General features: G+C 47.2%; 1 protein-coding gene across 2 annotated transcripts in view; it reads left to right on the forward strand.

Moving 5' to 3' along the window:
- Positions 1-4562: 4562 nt before the first annotated feature.
- Positions 4563-19276, forward strand: part of SH3GL1 (SH3 domain containing GRB2 like 1, endophilin A2) — a 38266-nt gene continuing 23552 nt past the window's right edge. The window contains exon 1 of one of the 2 annotated variants that reach the window (XM_090028037.1): positions 4563-4785. In XM_090028037.1, the coding sequence (XP_089884163.1) occupies positions 4741-4785 (45 nt within the window). In that variant the 5' untranslated portion in view covers positions 4563-4740. The remainder of the gene's footprint in view (positions 4786-19276) is intronic. The other variant, XM_090028038.1, reaches the window with a different exon arrangement.

Below are 19276 nucleotides of genomic sequence, written 5' to 3' on the forward strand. Positions count from 1 at the left end.
GGTATTTGAGTCTAAGGAAGAGTGCCTTGGGTCTAAAGATAGAACCACTGCTGTAGCAGGTGCCACACGTGATTATCCTACCGGAGGTGGGGTCTCTGCTCTCCCCCTCATGGACTCTCAGACATGCTGCCTTATGCTTCACAGCTGATGTACACAATGCTGGTGTGGGCTGAGGGTGCAGGTGCTTGTCGCGTGGCTTCAGTTGCAAGGCTATTCCAGGAGCCAGTGCTGGTTCTTCTGTTGTGCTCATCACTGTCACATCTGAGTGCCCTCGGCAATACATTGAATAACGCCTCTGACGTCTCTCATGCGCTACGTGTTCTCTCACTTCCCCCCCCCACAGAAGAAGTATGTGCACTGGTGCATCTTATTTTGGCTGACTCTTAAGAACTCTGGTTTGGTTTTTGGGGGTCTTTTTCTACCTTCTTAAAAAATAAATAAATCAACATTGCTGCTCTGTGTTGATATCAGAGAAGTTGAGGTCAAAAGATGTGCCTTGCATTTTGAGAAGAAGGAAGTACAGGTCTTTTTTTTGGGACTCTTCATTCCACAGTCTCAAAATAGGTTCAGTGATCCACACAAATGAGCTCTTATCTTTCTTGCAAAGAGGTCTCCTTTGCCAGAGAAATATAGCTCTCAGCTGTGTTGTTTTTTTCCCTCCCAGAGTACTGTGTGGTCTTTTAAACATCCTGAGGCCAGACCACAGGGTGCTTTGAAGATAAGGACCGAAGCCTTGAACTTGATTCAAAATTCTGAAGGGATCGACTGCGCAGAACAGAGAATACCCTGGATGTACTCATAGTGGCCTGTGGTGCTGCAGAAGTGTGTTGCAGAATTTTCTGTTCATTGGAGATTCCTAGCCGCTGAAGTCTTTATGCCCAGGTATATTGCATCACTGTGGTCCATTGGAGGGGTGCTGACATCTGGTAAAACCGAGGCCAGCTCATAATCTGCCAGGATGGGATGGAGCTGTCCAGAAACATTATTCACAGAGGTTTTGGAGAGCATAGTAATATTCAGTTGCTTGAATTTGCGTGTGTGTCTTCAACTGAATGAGACTACACCACAACCATTACTGCTTCAACTTGCTTTCATCTGCCCAGCAGTGTTACCTGTGGGACCTGGATTCAGTGGCATACTGCTCTTTATTCATGATCTGATTTCAGTCAAGCTCTTGGCATTTGGCTATGGTGGCAGTGATGTGGTCATATGTGATGAAGGACAGGGAGAGCTGTGTCACCTGCATATTGCTGGAAGATGAGCCCATATGGTCAGACTGGTTCACCTCATTGCTGCACGTGGCTGTTGAAAAGGACCAGAGTGAGAATGGAATCTTTTACGACTCCAAAGTAAGGTACCATTTCCTGTCACTGCTCATTTAGTGTGCCCTTCCAAATGGCACAGAGGGGATGAGAAAGATGAAAATGGATGTCTGCCCTCTGTCCATTAATGGGAGAGGAGCATCCATCACTGCCACCAAACTATTTTCAGTTTAAAATGATCAATGTCAGGTTAACAACAAACAAAAGGGAATACTGATTTACCAGCACATGAATAACTTGTGGAACTCATTGCCACAGGACCTTGTGAAGACTAATAGTATAATCAGGGTCAGTTTTTTATGGAGGATACGTCCGTCCATGGGGCTATTAAATACAACAACCAGGGGTGTGAACTCAGGCTTAGGATGTATGACTTTGAGTATCTGGGAGAGTATGATTTTCCACACAACCCATTTCTTATACTCTCCCTCTGAAGCATCCGTTCCTTGCCACTGTTGGAGACAGAGCACTGAGCTAGTTGGGTCTCATCCTGGCTGGCAGTTCTAATATTCCATTGTGTCCTAGCCTGAGTCCGTTGTGTCCTAGCCTGAGTCTGGATAGTGGTTTCATTTAGATGAGCTTGCAGGGAGCCTTTGTCTCTACAATTTAGGAATGGGAGGTGCAACATTGAATGTGTCTAGCTGTGGGGAGGAGGAAGGAGGCTCTTCCAATGTCAGTTGGACTGTGGGTGCATGAAACAGGAATCTCTGAATGGTGTGTTGGCTGTATGGGGCACCCACTGTCCCTGATTCTTTCACAGGGCAGAATGGGCAGGGGTCAGATTCACAAGTCTGGGCCCAACTCCTTTAAGGGTGTCCAGAACTTTTTGATGAGTGAATGTACTGAACTCCAGGAGTGCAACTGGACTCTGAGCTAGTGATAGAGATACAGAGCCATGCTGTTTTGCTTCTTAAAAGTGTATGATCTTTTCAGTGAAGTAGAACCATAAGCCTTTTCAGCACATGGTGCTTAGTTCTGAATCAGGTTGCAAACAGTCAGGATAGATTAAATAGTTCACCCCCTAGCTTGCTTTCTTGCAATAGAATCTGGCAGCTGTGATGGAGGCTGATAGGAAAGTTCTCATGTGCTGTAAAACAGCCTTAGCAAAAGTCTTGAGGAACTTTTTTCATTTTATCTTGTCTCAGAATTTGAGTTTCTGCCATTCTCTCTTTATCTGGCAGGGAATATCAGAAAGCTAAGGAAAATGAGTGAGCACAAACAGGAAGAGGCCTTTTTGAGGTCAGTGTCTCAGTGGTCAGGGTTAGTGTAAGATGATAATTCACTGAGTCCTCAATTCCTTGAATTTACATCATTGTAATAACAGAAATGCATGGAAAAAGCAACCTCCAAACACACAAAAAGGGATTGTAAAACTTCTTCCAGGATTTGTCACAAGGGCATATTGCCAGGGGGGAAAGGAGTTAAAATTTGGGGTGAAGGAGTACTTGTGTCTGTAAAAGATAGTTTTGTGGCAGTGTTTCTATGCAGGGTTGGACTTAGATGAGCTTTGAGGTCCTTGTCAGTTCTGTGATTCTATTTTTTTTCAAGGTTGCAAAATATTCACACCAGAGATAAAACTATATACAAAATGTTGTTGTCAGTTATCACTAGCTTCTTACTCAGCTGTAATTCAGGCATATTTCTGGGAGCAGAGAACTTTTTTCTTCCAGTAACTTAGAAAGAATGTATTGTGAAACATGAGACGCATATAACCAGTCTTTATTGCAATCAAAATAATAGCTCTGAGAGTGCCAGCACTAAACAGACTTTTCAGTCCAAACACTGCAGGCTGTGCACTCCACTGGCCTCTTTGTTCCTGATTTTGGTCTAGTTCTGTTGTTAGAATTAAGAACTTACTCTATTTGGTATTACAAAAAGCCTTCCACAAACAAAACATTTTGGTTTATGAAATTAAAACCTGGAACATATTGGATGTCCTCCCTCCCTGGGATAGCACATGGAAAAAAAACAAAAACCTCCCAGGAAAAGTTTATATTGTGTTGGACAAGCTAGAACAGATCATTTTAAAGTCATAATTTCTCAATCTTGTAAGCACTTATGTGCATGTTCGATGCATGTCAGTATTCCCACGTGCTTAGCTTCACTATTGTCAAACCATCGGTGGGTTATTCTTAGCAATAGAATTAAGCACACACATAAATGTTTGTAAGGTGAGGGCTATGGAGATAATAAAAATGACTTCTGACAGTGCATAAGGGTAAGAGTCTTTGCAGATGAGTGAGGAGTGGTGTCTATCAGTGGTAAACCTTTGTTGTATTAGGACCCCTTTGTAAACATCAGTGGCCAGTCCTGACCCAGTAAATAGTTTAAGTAGAAAACAGCCCCCGGGCCCTGCTGGTGCCCCTTACTCCTCACTTGCTACCCCACCCTACCATGTGAGGAATGGGGAAGCCCCAAGCAGCCCCTTGAAAGCTGGAGCTCTACCAGCCTGCAAGTGAAAAGCCGCAGTTCCCCACGTTTTTCCCCTTTAAAGAATACATTTTTAAAGTTTGTTTCCGACCCTTTCATATATTCTTGCAACCCAATTTGGGTTGTGGGTTGAGAAATGCTGATCTCTGTTTCCAGTCCTGGGAGCTGAGAAGTCTCTTAACACCTGCATCTATACCTGTGGGGATTGCAAAGTGATCTCTGCATGGCTTTTTACCCCCCTATAAAGCTTTTATCCATATAATAAAAAATATCAGATTTACCCAAAGAACCCTGTCTGCCTATGTCCATACCCCCACATGGCTACAGCCTATACCCCTCTGTCCCTACACAGCTTTTATCCCTTAAGAGAAATCATGAATGACACTTGATGTACGCTTAGAGGAATCATGAATGACACGACGCACGCTAGCAAGTCCCACATGCGTTGCTAGCTCACGGGAAGTGATGCTAAGCACGGTGAGGATCAAATTAAGCCTTGATGGAAGTAGGAGCACCAGCAGCAATAGTGATGACAGAGAAGGCCCAAGGCTCCCGGGGGCCTGGTGCCAACAGAGGCTGCCTGCTGGGCCTAGGAGTGGGACCTCATCCATAAGCGATGGAGGTGAAGCTATTCCCAGGACCAAGAGCCCGAAGGCGGCGACACCCGGGACTGGACCCACGTGCCAGCCCCACTCCCCACTGCATTTCCGGGCGCTTCCGCAGGGGGTCAGTGTTCTGCCTGGCTCCTCTCTAGCCGCCGCGCGCCGCTCTGTGGTACCACCGAAAGAGCGGCGCTCTCCCTTACGTCTCTGTAGTGGCGGCCGGACCTCGCTCCCTCTGTCGGCAGGGGCGGGGCGGGGCAGGATCCCTCCGCGGCCGGCCCGCTTCCGGCTGCGCGGGGGCGGAAGCGGCGCGAGCCGAAGCGTCCGCCGTGCGGCGTGTTGGTGCGCGTGTTCGCCGGTGCGTGTCCGCGCCCGCCCGGGGCAGCATGTCGGTGGCCGGGCTGAAGAAGCAGTTCTACAAGGCGAGCCAGGTCAGCGCCCCCGGGCTCGGGCTCCTTGGCTGCAGCCGTGCGGGGACCCGGGGCTGCGGAGAGCCGAGGGGGTGCGAGTGTGCGTGTGCAGTCCAGATGTGCCAGTGTGTGTGTTCGTGTACGCACCTGTGTGGGTACGTGTGGGTGCCTGTGTGTGATCCAGAAATGCCAGGTGTGTGATCCACACGTGCCTGGGGGGGTTCGGGTGTACATGTGTGCTGTATGTGATCCAGTAGTGTAGCGTGCGTGTGTATGTGTGCGTGATGCAGAAGTGCCATGGCTGCATGCGTGTGTGATGCAGAAGCGCAGGGTGGTTGCATGCATTTGCGTGTGCAAGATCCGGAGGTGCTGGGTGTGTGTCTGCATGTGTGTGGAGCTGTGATGCTGAGGTCTTTGCAGCGAGCTATGTTTGCCTTGTGTCGCAGCCTCCTGGCAGGGCAGGGACGGTCCTCCGCAGAAGCGGTGGGGGGGGTGCAAGGTGCCTTCCTGGCCCAGGGGTCACCCCCGCTCTCCTAACCTGCTCTTGCAGCCCCTCCGTGCACAGGACCACCCTGGCTTTCTGGGGAAAATGATGTGCTTGGCTATAGACTTCCTCTCCAAGGAGGCAGCGGCTGAAACAGATGGCTGCTTCTTGGCCGTACAGCCACGTCTTCTTTCTTTCCCTTCATTCCTAAATGCTTTCTAGCCACCCTTGCTTGTTGCTTCCCTTCCCATCTGTCCGGTCTCTTTTCACTGGGCACTCGCTTGTTCAAGAAGTGAAGGGAGGGGGTGGAATAAATGACCAGGGGATGTGAATTTCCAGTTCAGGGGTTCAGTGCGTATTGTGTTTTCTTCTAAAATGAGATTAATCACGTTGCAAGACTGTAGCAGAGACTTGTGTGCACAACTGAGACAGTCACAGCATTTGTTACGTGGTCATGGCTGAAATAATGGCATGTTCCCTTATTTTGCATGAGAAGGCATAGCGGAGAGAAGTTGTCCACAACCACATTCAGTAGCAATGTTTTTGGTTTTCCCAGCCAAGACAGAAATTAAAAATACTTTGGTCTTCCTAAATGTGTGTAATTCCTTGTCAGTCAAGGATGAGATGTGGCATATGTCACTTCAAATTACTGATCATATCCACAAAGGAAGCATTAAGATGTCAGTTACCTGTTTTTAAACTATTCATTTTTCCTGTGGTTTTGTGTCATTACCGTGCCTTCTCGTTAATTCTTAACTCTGGAAGATGACCAGGAAAGTACTTCCCGTCATGTGAAGTTTCCCTATGGTTCTTCCCACGTCTAATGTGTTTTTCAGACTTATGCTGTGTTGCTTTGTGGTCACACTAGCCACATTTCCATTGGACCTGTAAGTGCTGAGATGCGTATTAGAGTGGCTCTCTGCTAGTTCTGCCCTGTAAGTTGCATTGCTAAAAGCTACTTTTCAGAGTTGCAAGTATCGAATGAAAATTTACTTCTGTCTTAAATACCTGTCTTCCTCCAGAGAGATCTTGCATACAGTATAGGAACTGTTTTTGTAATGGCCACTTTGTGAAGGAGTAGTTTTCTGAGCAAGAAGTACAACTTAAGAATAATGGACAAGAAAACTCCAAATGATCTAACCAAATGAGGTGGTCAGTGACTCTTTTTTTTTTCCTTGACCACTGAGTTATAAACAAGTCTTAATTTTAAAAACAGGGAGTTGGAGGGGAAGGGCTATGAAGGATCCAAATGGAATGAAATTCAGGATGAAAGATGGGGTTACAGTTAGTTAGTTATATATAGTTATAGTTTCTTGTTATGCTTGGGGTCCAGGAAAGCACAGCAGCAAACTGCAGCATAACCCCAGGAAATTCTCCCTTCCTTGCTTAGTAGCTGGCATCAGGAACTGGAAAGGATTTTGTGGTGCGCACAAGTGACACAATCCAAGCTTTCGGCCCCTGTGGTTTTGTGTGCATGCGTGAGACAGGAAATGGCAGCCTTAAGATCCTGTGGAAAACTGTCAGATAGGCACATTTTTAGTGGTTTATTAGCAAAACAGAACTACTGGAAATCTCCCTTCCTGAGGCAGGTAGGAGCAGTGGGCCTTGAGCTTAAATTTGCAGCTGGGCCTTGCATGAGGGATCCCTTCCCACTGATGCGGTGATGCACAGTTCAGTGATGCTCACAACAGCCTAATAAAAGGGAGATTGGGTTTGTGAATCCCTCTTCCCCATTCTCTTGGCTGCTGCTGACCTTCCCTGCCAGAGAGGCATTATCCCTGTGGCTTATTAATTTGTAATTATCTCAGGAATGCATTAAGGAACAGTGAAACTTGGTGGGGAGGAACACCCCTCTGGCTCTCCCTGTGCAGCATACACGCCCCATTTTAAATTTAAACGAGTTGAACATTGTGTTGCTCTGTCCAGAGTGCGCGTGTGTTTTCCAGGCAGAAAGGCTGGAGCACTTCAGTGAAGTGCAGATGAATCCAAGTCTGCTTGCTAAGTGGCATTCCCTCCTTTCTTGGCTACGGTTATGAAAAGGCATTTTGCTTATATGGCAAAACAAAGGGCCGGATTCCTGCAATCCTCACCCCCCTCCATGCTCCAGGAAAACCAGCCTCTTGATCATGGACTTTATTGTTTAAAAAAAAAAAAAAAAGTCTAAGGGGAAAGGCCTCACTGGGAATTTCTTGTTGGAGTATTTTACTGTTGCAAATCCTCTGTGATGTGTTAGCAGGGCAACCGGAGGTGAAAGTTCGCTTCTGAGTCAAAAGCAACATGTTTGGAAAGGCTAACTCCATCAGTCTGGATCATCGGGGAGACTTCATTAAGTGAAGTCACCTGAACTGAATTAAATTTGCATCTCTGTCTTGGACTGGTGTGTGTTTATGCATACAAGGTTTGTAGAAGTACTGGTCGAGGTTTTTAAGCATTCATGTAGGCAGCAAACAATAGCCAGAAAGCAAAAACTTCGGCCCATCTTGGGAGGAGTCAATTCCTTTTTTGTTGTCGTTGCTTTTTTGTAATATCTTGACTGTGTCCAAGGGCAGTAGAAAACCAGAAGATAAGGACTGCATCTGCCTGGGTCGAGAGGCCTTTCTGGGATCTGGCTGCGTGAGGATTTGGAAATGATGTGCTCTGGAGAAACTTCGTTTAGCTTGAGGCTTCCTGCCAGCATTCGTGGTAGGATTGCAGAAGCAAGTTGCGCACTTCGTGAGGCTGAGGGAGTCTGTATCCTGCTTAGCTCTTTCTGAGGATAGGCCCTGGTAATCTCTCAAGTGCTAGAGCCACTGAGTCGCTTAGAGGCTCCTTTAGGATTTGAGCCAAATGCGTCCAGTTTCTGTTGTGCTGCCTCCTTCTCCCCTTCCATGCACAAACCCCACCCAGTCCTCCTGTACTCCCCAGAGAAGGAGGCTCCACAGGCTGATTAGAATGACTTTTTGGCTCCCTTGGAGGACTTGGGCCTTTCCCATTTGTGGGTTTGGCAGCAGCTTTCCTGAAGTGTCATATTCCGTTCCAATTCTGTTGTTAACCGGGGCAAAATGTATAAAGAATCCAGGCCTGCGAAGGAATGTACCTATCTCTCTTCCCTTCTCAACCCCCTGAACTGTGTGCATGGGCATGGGATTCCCACCTCCTTTCTGCAGGACAGGCTGCCAGATTGTTGTCCCCGGGAGTCTAACAGAGCGGGGTGGTGCCATGGGGCGTGACGGGGGGGAGGGTTGGGGGTATCGATCCCTGCTCTGCTGCCTTCGGTTCGATACCTGTGGGTCCACGCTTTCCATAGCGGGGGCAGGTGCTGAGCACTCCCACAGCAGAAAGTGACACCATCGGTGGATGGACTGGATCAGACCCGAGCCAGAATCTAGCCTTGATGTGGCCAGCACTGCATGATTTGGAGGAAAGTATAAGACCCCTGCAGTGGCTGCTGTGGGATTTCCAGGCCCCCTGAGCCAGTTTCCACAGCATTGGAGAGACCAGAGAAGCATGAGACTTCCTATCCCTTCCACAGCTTGTCCCTGATTCCCTATTCCCCTCGAAAAGCTCCCTGCACTAGACCCCTCGTGGGGGCCTGTCGGTGCCCGAAGGTGCACTGCTGGATCCCTCCTTGATTCCTGATCCAGCCTCAGTAGGGCTGACCACCCTTTGCTTGGGCAGAAGACATTGCTTTTCTCTGAATGAGGCTGGCAGCTAGCTCCAGTCTCAAAAGACTTCGAGAACAGGTTTGGCAGGCTGTGGGGTTAGGGCAGAGAGCCATAAGCCTCGCCAAACTCGTCTGTCCTTAAAAACTGGCTCACCAGTTCTGCAAAGAATGGCTGGTTTCTATGGTGCAGGAGGGAGACCTTGCTTTCCCCCATCTAGCCCCTTCCTCCTTGAGATGCCTGTGACCTCCAGACACAGCAAAGAACATCTTTGGCACCTGCAAGCAGTTTCAAAAGCAGAAACATGGTGTAAGAAGGCACAAGTATGAGGTACAAGATAAACTAACTCTTGTCCCCCTCCAGGGCTTGGAAGTGGGGTGGCTTATAGGGCTGCTCCTTCACTGAAAGGGCGTGAGAAGCTCAGCAACCTTCTCCTGTACATGTTCCCCAAAGGAAGGAGTGGGGAGCACTTGACATGCAGGCTTTTACTCCTGATGTTTGCTGTCTGATCTCTGAAGAGACTCAAGGCATTGACAGCAAGAGATTTTTCTTTCGGGGCAGTCTGAGCCCCAGCATCCTGCTCCACAGCCTGACGATAGTGACTGCAGTGAAGAGGCCTCCAGATCGGCTCTCGCGGGTGTACGCTTGCCAGCCAGCTGTTATCGAGTCCCAAGGACTTCCTTCCCACTCCACTTGGCAACCCCGGCTCTGCAGCGTGTGGCGTGTGTTCAGATGCCTGGGACAGATGAATCCTGGCCCTCGGCAGGCAGCACAAAGATGGGTCTGTGGGAAGGGGAGAGAATGCAGCTGACAGGAGGTGGGTAGAGTTTCTCCCCCTCTTCATCTGTTTCTGGAGTGCTCCCACCCATGCCAGACTGAGATGTCCGTGATCTCAACTTGAGACGTGATGTAACAGTTTTCTGCACTTTTCTTCTGGGTGAAGCTTTACAAGACTGTGAAGCTTCTGCCTGTCTGGTTTTTTTTCATGCATTTAAATAACATCAGCAGAGCTGCCTTGAGTCGGTTCCTCATTGTGTCCTTCTCACAGTGTTCTTCAGAGCTTTGGGTGACATAACACTACTTTCTGCTCACTTTTTTCACTGTGCACCTGGAGGCCAGGGGGTGGGTTCCTCTGAAATGAGTGTTTTCCGTAACTTCAGGCCTAACTGCACAGTCTGGACCCTTATCAGATAAGGGAAGCAGGCAATTGCTGTGTAACGAGAAGGATAAACATTAAATCAAAAACAATGCCAAAAATAATCCTCCTTAAGGCTTGGGTTTCAGTTATCCCAGACCACCTTGGTGTTGTTCTGGCAGTACATGGAGGCATTTGAGTGGAGGGAAATGGTACTGTGAGACATCTGCTCGGCTTATGGCATGAGGTCTCTGCACCAACCCTGCCTGAATCTCCCAGTATAAGACTCACGGCTGAAATGCACTGCTTTATACCTACTTTGCTTTCTGGAGACCTGGGGAGCTATGAAAAGCCAGTGTGTGTTATCGCAGTCTCTAGGCTGCTTAATTCTTCAGTTGAGTCCAGGCAGGTCACGGAAGATGGAAGGAAGTCACAGCCCCACCAAAATTAATACGAAAGCTCTTGCTGACTTAAGGACTTTGCTCAGTGAGCGCACACGTGGCTTAAAGTCACCAGATGCAAGAACCAAGTACTTGAGAGTCATCAGACCCGTTGAGGTCAAACAGGTTTATTGCATTTTGCAGAACTTTTTTCCCTGGATGTTTTGATGTACTTGATCTTGCCTGGAAATTTTTCCAGAATAGGGGAAATGATCACAGCAGTATACACAGCCGTGTTCTCCAGAGACGGGCTTTAGGGAGCAAAGAGAAAATTTGGTCTGTGGTCCACTTTCTGCTGGGCCCCCCTCCTGAGTGCCACGGTGAGGCTAATCACATTTGCTCAGCAGCAGCACCAGTTTGCCATTAATCCCCTCTTTAAGATTGTTCCATTAAAGGGTCTGAACTTCCCAGACCTGCAAAACCTTTTTTAGCATTGCATAACTAAATGGAAACAATAACGCTGGTGTTTCTGCCTAGATCTCTGCTCTCCACTGAGACTGGAAACCACTAAATTACAGTAATTTAAACATTTGGGGTTTTCATTTTGAAAATCCCCTCTCTGTGCATACAAGGTGACAATGCGTGGAGTCTGGAGCAGGAAATCGCTGATTGTTTAGTGGGAAGCTGTCGGTCGCGGTTACGTAGGCATATCTGCACTACATGAATTCCCAAGCGTCTCCAGGCCCGTAAGACGCTTTCAGGAGTGGGGTCGTTAAATGAAAGCCTGTGATTATGAGAGTGTCTTCAAGGCTGGAAGCACGAGGAGAGGAGAAGTGCCAGGAAACTTCAAAAAAAAAAGTTGCAAACAGAACCTAGCAAAGCAGCAATGCCCTTTTCTCCCTATCCAAAGCACAAAAAGAGACGTCTTTATTTTGGCAAGAAGTAGCCACTTGTGAGACAAGCCTGGGAGCAGGAGGTAGAGTGGTAAGAACACAATGTAGTAAGGGATTCACTTGGAGCGAGATTCAGCAGGTACTCTCAAACTGTTGCATTTTCGGGCCTTGATTCATTCCAGGGAAGATAGGTTTGAGTAAAAATGCCAGATATGGTCCAAGATGACATCAAGAAAATCCTTTTGCAATTCAGAATGGACCCTGTGAGCAAAAGGAAGAAGAACACACCACAAGTGGCAATGTTAGACAGCCGGTAGAAGTAACCTCACCTCTTTCCCATGTATTTATTCCTTATATCTTGTTCTGTCCAGCCCTAGGTGAGAGCGGGCTCCTGTTTAATCATCACAGCAGATGCAATTTAAAAAAACTTTTTTTTTTTTTTTTAAATAAATGGCTGATTTCAGTTCTGAGCTCTTTATCCTTGTAACCCATTTGTGACCTGGCTCCTTTTCCACTTCTGTTATGTTCATTCCTAATTTTGAAACTAGCAGATGAAATACTTTTAGGTTTGCTGCCAAATTGTATCTATGGGCTGGGACAAGTTGCCTCCAGGCAGCTCAGGACCAGATCTGGCATCAGTAAAGAGCCATGTGAGTTTATATTTTCTGTTCGAAGCTGAAAGCAGAATGAGGACCCAGTCCTGTGACGGTGCTGAGCATGAAACTTCTATTGAAGCTGCAGTGTGTCAACCAGCATCGGGTCCAAAGGCTCCTCCACAGAAGAGGAGAGCTTGATGCTTCATCGCAATGACCCGACTGGCGTTAACTGATGTATTGACCCAGGCAGGAGTCTCCCTGCACTTGCCCAAGTCTGGCTTTCAACAACATGGGGCAGACCCTGGAGAAAACCATATTTATGTAAGCACAGCATGGCATCCAGCGTACAGCACGACCGTCATGTACTGCCCAGCATGGCAGGAGGATACTGCTATTCAGCACAGCAGCCTCCATTGTACTTTCGTCCGTCATCCTTCAGCCGACACGAGAGGCACGGAGCTTTCTGCTGTCGCCGAGCTTGGTTCTTAAATGATTCATGTGCCTGCGGATCTGCGCGTGGAGGTCAAAAGCTGGGGAGGACAGTAGTGTTCAGCTCTAAAACCCTTATTTAGTCTCAGGTCTAGACTTCACCTGCAGTCGTGCATGAGAATCGCCTATAATTCTCCAGTGCATGAGCCAACATGGGACCCGCCTGCTCTACATTCTTGATACTGGCTTAGCATCTCCTCCTTGCTGCTTCATTGGCAGTGAAGTAGTCAACAAGGCAACATTGGTTTCTTTTGTTAATAATTACCATAGTTCAATGTGAGTAGCCCTTGGAAATGACTGGAGCTCTTGGAGCATCCATTCCAGCCTGGCTGGAGACTGGGGGGATGACTGCTCCCTTTCTCTGTATCAGCTACTTTTCCTTCATGTTTTTAACACAGTCATAAGGGTGCAATTAGGCTTTCCTATAACAAAAGCTGAAGTTTTTCAGAACAAAGACAGCAGCCCCAAGCAAAAAATAGTGGCTTGTTATGCACTGCTTTTCCATTGCGGCTCCCTGGGTGGTGGGGGACTCCAGAACACCCAGGGAGGGCCTTTGAGCCACACGGGGCTGCAGTGGGAGTACATGGGAGTCCCGTTTCCTAATCCCGTTCCCATTCTCCATGCTAATCCTCCAAGCTAAAGCTGCTCTAGCAGGAGCTGAGAACTGCCCTTTTATGAAAAGGTCATGGGCGAGTACAGGTGAACTACTGAAAGTGTCAGAAACAGGAAGGGCTGGCTGGGAGCTGGTTCCTGCCTGCAGTGAAAGGAAATCCTTCCTCCCATCTCTGTCTGCCAACGCTTTCCTCCATGGAAGGAGCAAAATAAGGATGAGCTCAGACAGACTAGGGTTGGGTTGTTTTTTGTAGCTCAGCTGTATTTCTCTTGCTCATCCTGCACATGCTCATGCCTTGCCGTGCTTCCCCCTCACCCAGGCAGCCATCCTCCTTTGCAGAAGATCTGTCTCTCTTGCTAGCCTCCAAGCAGCGGCTGAGCCACTTGTGGCCCGTTCAGTGACTTTGCCAAGAAGCCGCTGCTTGATTCCCCTTTGAGGGAGTGCTGCGGCCTCTTCCAGGGGAAGTGCCCCAAGCTTAGGGTTCCCTAGTAATCTTGCAGTTTGTGTAGAGAAAACAGGCTGGGCTTTTGCTTCTGGGTTTGAGCTTAGTCATACAATACAGGTGTTTTCTGTGGGAGGTGTGTGCATGCGGGGGTGTGGGAGGTATTTTGGAAATTCCTTTGGGAAAGGAATGGTGAGGCTCATCCGGTATGAACCTGCGTTGCAGAGAGCGTGCATACGTGCCCTTTCCAGACACTTCTGTTGGTACCTGTCTCAAATGGGATCCCAGCTCCGAAGCCCCAGGGCTGGCATAATGAGCAAAGGTTTGTTCCTGCAGGAGCTCAGGGGAGCTGCACCTCTGCAGTGTTATTTCATACTCCTTCCTTGCACCAATGGGCCATGCGGTATTTCTTACACCTTCCATCCAGCTGTTAGCTGTGAATCCTTAATATGGGGCTGTAAAATCACTGGACGCATATCTTGGCATGGGATGGGTTGCGCCACCTTTATTCGTGAATGTGGTAACTTTTCCTGTGTTCTCCCCGTGGCTGGTCCTTGCAAAATGGCATTGCTTACTGCATATGTAGCACTGAGACTTGAGCTCTGAGCCTGGCTCCTGCTGTTTGGCAGGAGTAAGTCCGCGGTGCGGTGCGGTGCTGTGCGAGAAGGAGCCAGGCTCTTGGGAAGCTGCAGAGGTGCCCTGTGGAGTGACTTGACTGTCCTCCAGATCTCAGCCTGCCTCGGGGCTTCTCCCTCTAGATACAAGACCCTCCTCTTCCTTTTCATCTGGTTTCCTCCTTCCATCCTGTTAAACTGCAACCCCATCACTTTTTGGGAGCCGATTCCTGTTGACAGGAAGTGGATGTGTCCAGCAGGCAGGGACGGAGTCGGTCCCTGACTTGGAGGCAGAGGAGAAGAGGAGAAACAAGTTGTTCCCTGGATCCTTTCCAGGAGCGGCCTGGCTTCAGTGGCAGTTCGGTGTTTACTGATTGTGGTGTCTAATGGTGCAGAGATGGTCCTCGACCTGCCGGAGGGAGCAGACAAACAAAGGCACATTTGAGATCTTGTTATAAGAGCGGGATTGAGCAGCCAGAGCGAGGCCCATGCTGACTTTGTCTGCCCTGAGGTCCTTGGGTTACTGGAGCTCCCTCCAACGCATGTCGTGTAGCATCACAGTAGCAGGCAAGGCAGCTGTTGAGGTCTGCTACTGTTCTTCCAGAGGGCCTCTTAATATGCGGTCTGTCTAATTAACTTGGCCCCTGGTACCTGTTATAATAGACCTTGTTCTCCTGTGCAGTAGGAGGGATCTGAAATTCCCAATAGCTGCACATTAATGGAAAATTAGCAAAAACTCCCAATACTGGCATTAATTAGTGGGATACTGTGCTCTAAAAACAATGATTTGCACATGAACCTTCCCCTACAATGCTGTTTTTTCGCAGTACCTCAGAGGATCAGATTTGCTTAATTAAAAAGCTTCTAATGGTGCCTTTTCTGACTGTGGCAACCTTTCACCTTGGAGTCTGAAAGTCGAGCTGAGTCCTTTTCCACTTCATGTGGGTAAGAAACTGTAATAACTGTTTTATGGCTGAAGTCAGAATAGAGACCATTTTCCTCTCCCAAAGTCGTGTTGTCTTTGAATGAAAAAAACGATGGTAGATTTTCATTCCTAATGCACGCGGATGACTGAACATAGAGAAGCCAAGATTTCTTGAATAAGGAGGTGCTGTTTGTCATACAGATGTGTTCCTGCTCTTGCCCACATTGTACCAGGGAAGTGAAGAAGCATTTTCAAATCGTATCTTGTTTGTCTGTGCTCCACATCTGTGCGCAGGATTTTTGGTGGACTTAAGGGATGTTAGCTTGGCAGAAACTGGAGCACCAGATGTTGCAACTATTCGCACTTATAATAAGGCACTTTTTAATTCTATCAGTGGAATGCAAAAAGCCAAGGGAGTCCACAGCTTGGTGCCTGCAAGATGTTATGACATTCAGATATTATCTCCAGACTCAGCATTTCACATGTGCCGATCTCTGAAGCACTAAAACTCTCCATGGCTACAGTAAAATCTTGATGCTCTTTATTCATTAGGGACTGTGTCTCCAGAGCATCTGTCAGCATTTAAATCTATGCAAAAATGGGGCCAGCAGAGCTTTCTGGATGTTAGGACAGAGGAACGTTATACACGCAAAGCAAAGCAACGTTGGGATGAGTCTATGAGCACGAAGGCTGAAGGTGTGACACGATAGCCAGATGGCTCTCTGTGATGTGCTGCAGAAGTCCTGGAAGACTAGCAGCTGGAGGAGGAGGATGCCTTGTTGGCCATATGAATCTGTTAAAAAGAAGTGTCACATCACTCCCTGCTGATTGCTTACATGAGTAGACGAACCTTAGTTTCTCCATTCCCCAAGATACTGTGCCGCTGTTTTGTACTCGAAAACTTTTCCAAATATTCAGTCTGAATTGTCCTTTACCTTCATCTGTTTCTGTCATAATTCTCTAAATAATTCCCCTTGATGTTCATGTGCTAAAGGTTGAGATGTCCCTGCTGTCACTTGGTTAAACTGTCCAGATGTTGAAAGCCGTAAGAGTCTGATCTTGGATTCTAGGTAGAGCAGCCGTCAGCTGGCCCTGGGCACTCTTGAAAATCTCTTCTCCTGGCTCTTAATCTTTTTTCTCATAAGCCAGTCTGCATATTTCCTCTTCACTGAGCAGTCTGCAATTGCGCATGTTGTTCAACACCAACCACAATGAAATATTGCCTTGCAGCTGTGTAATGGGGGTCTGTTACTTCTATGACATCCATCACAAAACTCAGTCATTTGTTGCAAATTCACATTTGTGTCACCAGCCACTTAACAAGTCTGATTAGTCTTTCTTGGAATTGCTGCTACTCAGGTTTCTTACATTGGCTGATATTGCCAGTTCTGGGAAGGGGAGGTGGGAAGTTGCAACGGAAGTATTTGTTTCTTCCGTTTTAGCTAAGTATGAGCAGCAGTTCGGTATTTCGCTTGTCCAGCAATTACTTCTTATACCGTATAATAACTAAGGCATTCCAGCTGTTGCACAAGTGAGCATACCTCTGGAAATCGCTGTTTTACATCGTCCATCATTAAAAATTTACTAGTATCTGGCACGGAGGCAGGTGAGAGAGTGATTATAATTAGTATGCAACTTGGACTTCAGTAACTGAATTTATCTAATGAATATCTCAGTTGTATGCACCATAGAAGTACAAAGTGCTGTATTTAGTGTCAAGCTTTTATTTTATTTTTTTTTCTCCTAGAGATGTGAGCACTCCCACATGCTATCAGAATTGCTGGCTGGCTTGCCAGGTATCCATAGCCATACTGCTCTAGATGGAAAAGCAGTCAAGACTTGTGGTAGAGGTGATGTCTTTTATTAGGCCAACTGTATTTTTTGCAAAAAAAATTTCTTTAATTGCAAGCTAATTAAAGATTATTTTTTAAAAATTTTATTATTATTATTTTTTTGCAAAAATCTGGCTATCGTTTACACTCAGCATCTTTGGAAAATCAGGCTGTGGCTGACAGCCTCAAATCAGCTTGGTAAGGAGGCACAGAGTCTTACCTTTGAGCTCAGGTGAATAGGAATTTTTTTGCCTCGTTTGAGAATTACTGCTTTGTATGAAGGGCCAGGGCCGGGTTCTGCTGATACGTGGGGAGTCATGTAAGGCTGGCATTTCTCTTTTCCTCTTTTAACAGGCTGTTTAAAACATGCCTCTTTTGTTGGCTAGAGAAAATTGTGGTCAAATTGTTGCGTCTCTTGCGTAGAAACATAGCGGTTGGGCTAGCGATTTAACCCAGGACATCTAATCTGTTATCCTCGTGACACCAGCCAGAACAAATACTTCCAAGAAAAGTGGCAGTCTCTGTAGTTGGGACAGTGATCATAGGGTAAGCTTTTCCTTCCAAGCTCCGGTGAGTTAGCGCTCAGCTTTGGTCTGTAAGCAGAAGGGGTATCACCCCTTCATTAACTTGTCCTTTGACAGCTGGAGGTGTACTTGCTGTCCGTATAAATATCTCCTTTATGATGCTGAAGTTTGGCCTCGCGTCTAGTTTTCTCACCCTGCAGAAATGAAGTGGTCACACTTGCCCCCCATAGCCTCTTACCTTTTTTAATATATGAAATGCAAAAAAAAGGCCACCGGTATCTTGTGCCAGGTTCACAAGCAGGAGCAGGTGATTCACAGTGGACTTGGGTGGCATGAAATCCGTTTATATCCCGGGCTAATTCAAGCACTGGGACTAGTTCTAGGGTTTGGTGGGGAAGCAGAGGAGACTTCGTGCTCCTTTCCTTTCTCACATGTCTTTGCTTCGCTATGGTTTTTGCTAATAATAAATGAAATTTGGGTTAAGAGCTGTCTCAACAAGTTAAAAAAAAAAAAAAAGACCTTTATTAATACAAGTTGCTTCTCATTATTGAGACGTGCAGTGCAACACAGCAAGAAAATTGAGGGGCAAACACTTGAAATTGAGATGGAGTTTGAAGTTCCTTTTCTCCATCCTTTAAAGCGCCATTACCCCTTCTCCCTTAGCGGATCACAGTAGACTGATCCCAGCTAAACTTCAGCCAAGACAAAGCCCAGTTCTCAGGTTCTTTTCAGGAAAGAGAAAGAGGCACCATTTTTTCTCTCTCTGAAAGAGCAGCTTGGAAAACATTGAGATGCTGACAAGCATAAAACGTTCTTGGAAAGACTCTTTGTACCTATAATGGCCGCCAGTGAACAGGGAAAGGATTTTGTGTGTTGGAGGAGGCGGGGACGTGTCCTGGGTTGTTCAGTGCATATGGATTTCATAAGCGAGTGGCTGTTTGTGGATGTGACATTTATAACAGAAATAATTAGTTCAGAGCAAGTTTGCTGAATGCCACCTTTTCTGTACAAGCAAGACTTTTGGGGATTATCTCCCGGCAGCATTGCGGAGAGGGAGAGAATACTACAAGGGATTGCAACGCTGTCTCCAAACTAAAAACAGTAAATAATTAATCGTGGGTCACAATGGGAAAACTTCAGCGGTGGCCTGGTTGCAGTTTACACAAACTCTGTCCTCCCATTCTCTTTAAGCATGCAGCTGGTACTCGGAGACTGAAGTGGCTGCATTTTTTTTTTTAATTATATAGAGGGATCCTTGTCTTCTTCCTAAGATGGCAATAGCCATCTCCATGCGAGTATACAGAGTGATCATATGGACAGATAAAGGGAATTGCTCCTTTTCTCAGAGGTAGGCCAAAAAACTGAAGCCCTGAAGTTAAGGAAAGAAAAGGTTTTAAGGTTAGATAATAGTGTGAAGTTCCTCATATGCGTAGCTTATTTATTCCTACTGCAGAGAGAGGTGATCACTGGTGATCTTCATCAGTGATTTGGACGAGGGGGTAAAGAGCACCTTGTTCAAATTTGCTGATGACACTAGGATGTGGGGGGATGTGGGCACACTAGAAGGAAGCAACAGGCTACAATCAGACCTGGACAGGTTACAAGGCTGGGCGGATGAGAATAGGATGGGATTCAACACAGACAAGTGCAAGGTGATGCACCTGGGGAGGAACAACCAGCACCACACCTACACGGTGGGGAACTCCCCTCTTGTCAGCACAGAGGTGGAAAAGGATCTTGGGGTCATCATTGACTCCAAGATGAACATGGGCCAGCAGCGTGGGGACGCGGTCAGGAAGGCCGACCACACCTTGTCCTGCATCCACAGATGCATCTCGAGCAGGTCCAGGGAGGTGATCCTCCCCCTCTATGCGGCACTGGTCAGGCCGCAGCTGGAGTCCTGCGTCCAGTTCTGGGCGCCGCACTTCAGGAGGGATGTCGACG

Source organism: Crocodylus siamensis, chromosome 14 (genome assembly GCF_052110815.1).
Source record: "Crocodylus siamensis isolate JL-2025a chromosome 14, ASM5211081v1, whole genome shotgun sequence".
NCBI lineage: Eukaryota > Metazoa > Chordata > Crocodylia > Crocodylidae > Crocodylus > Crocodylus siamensis.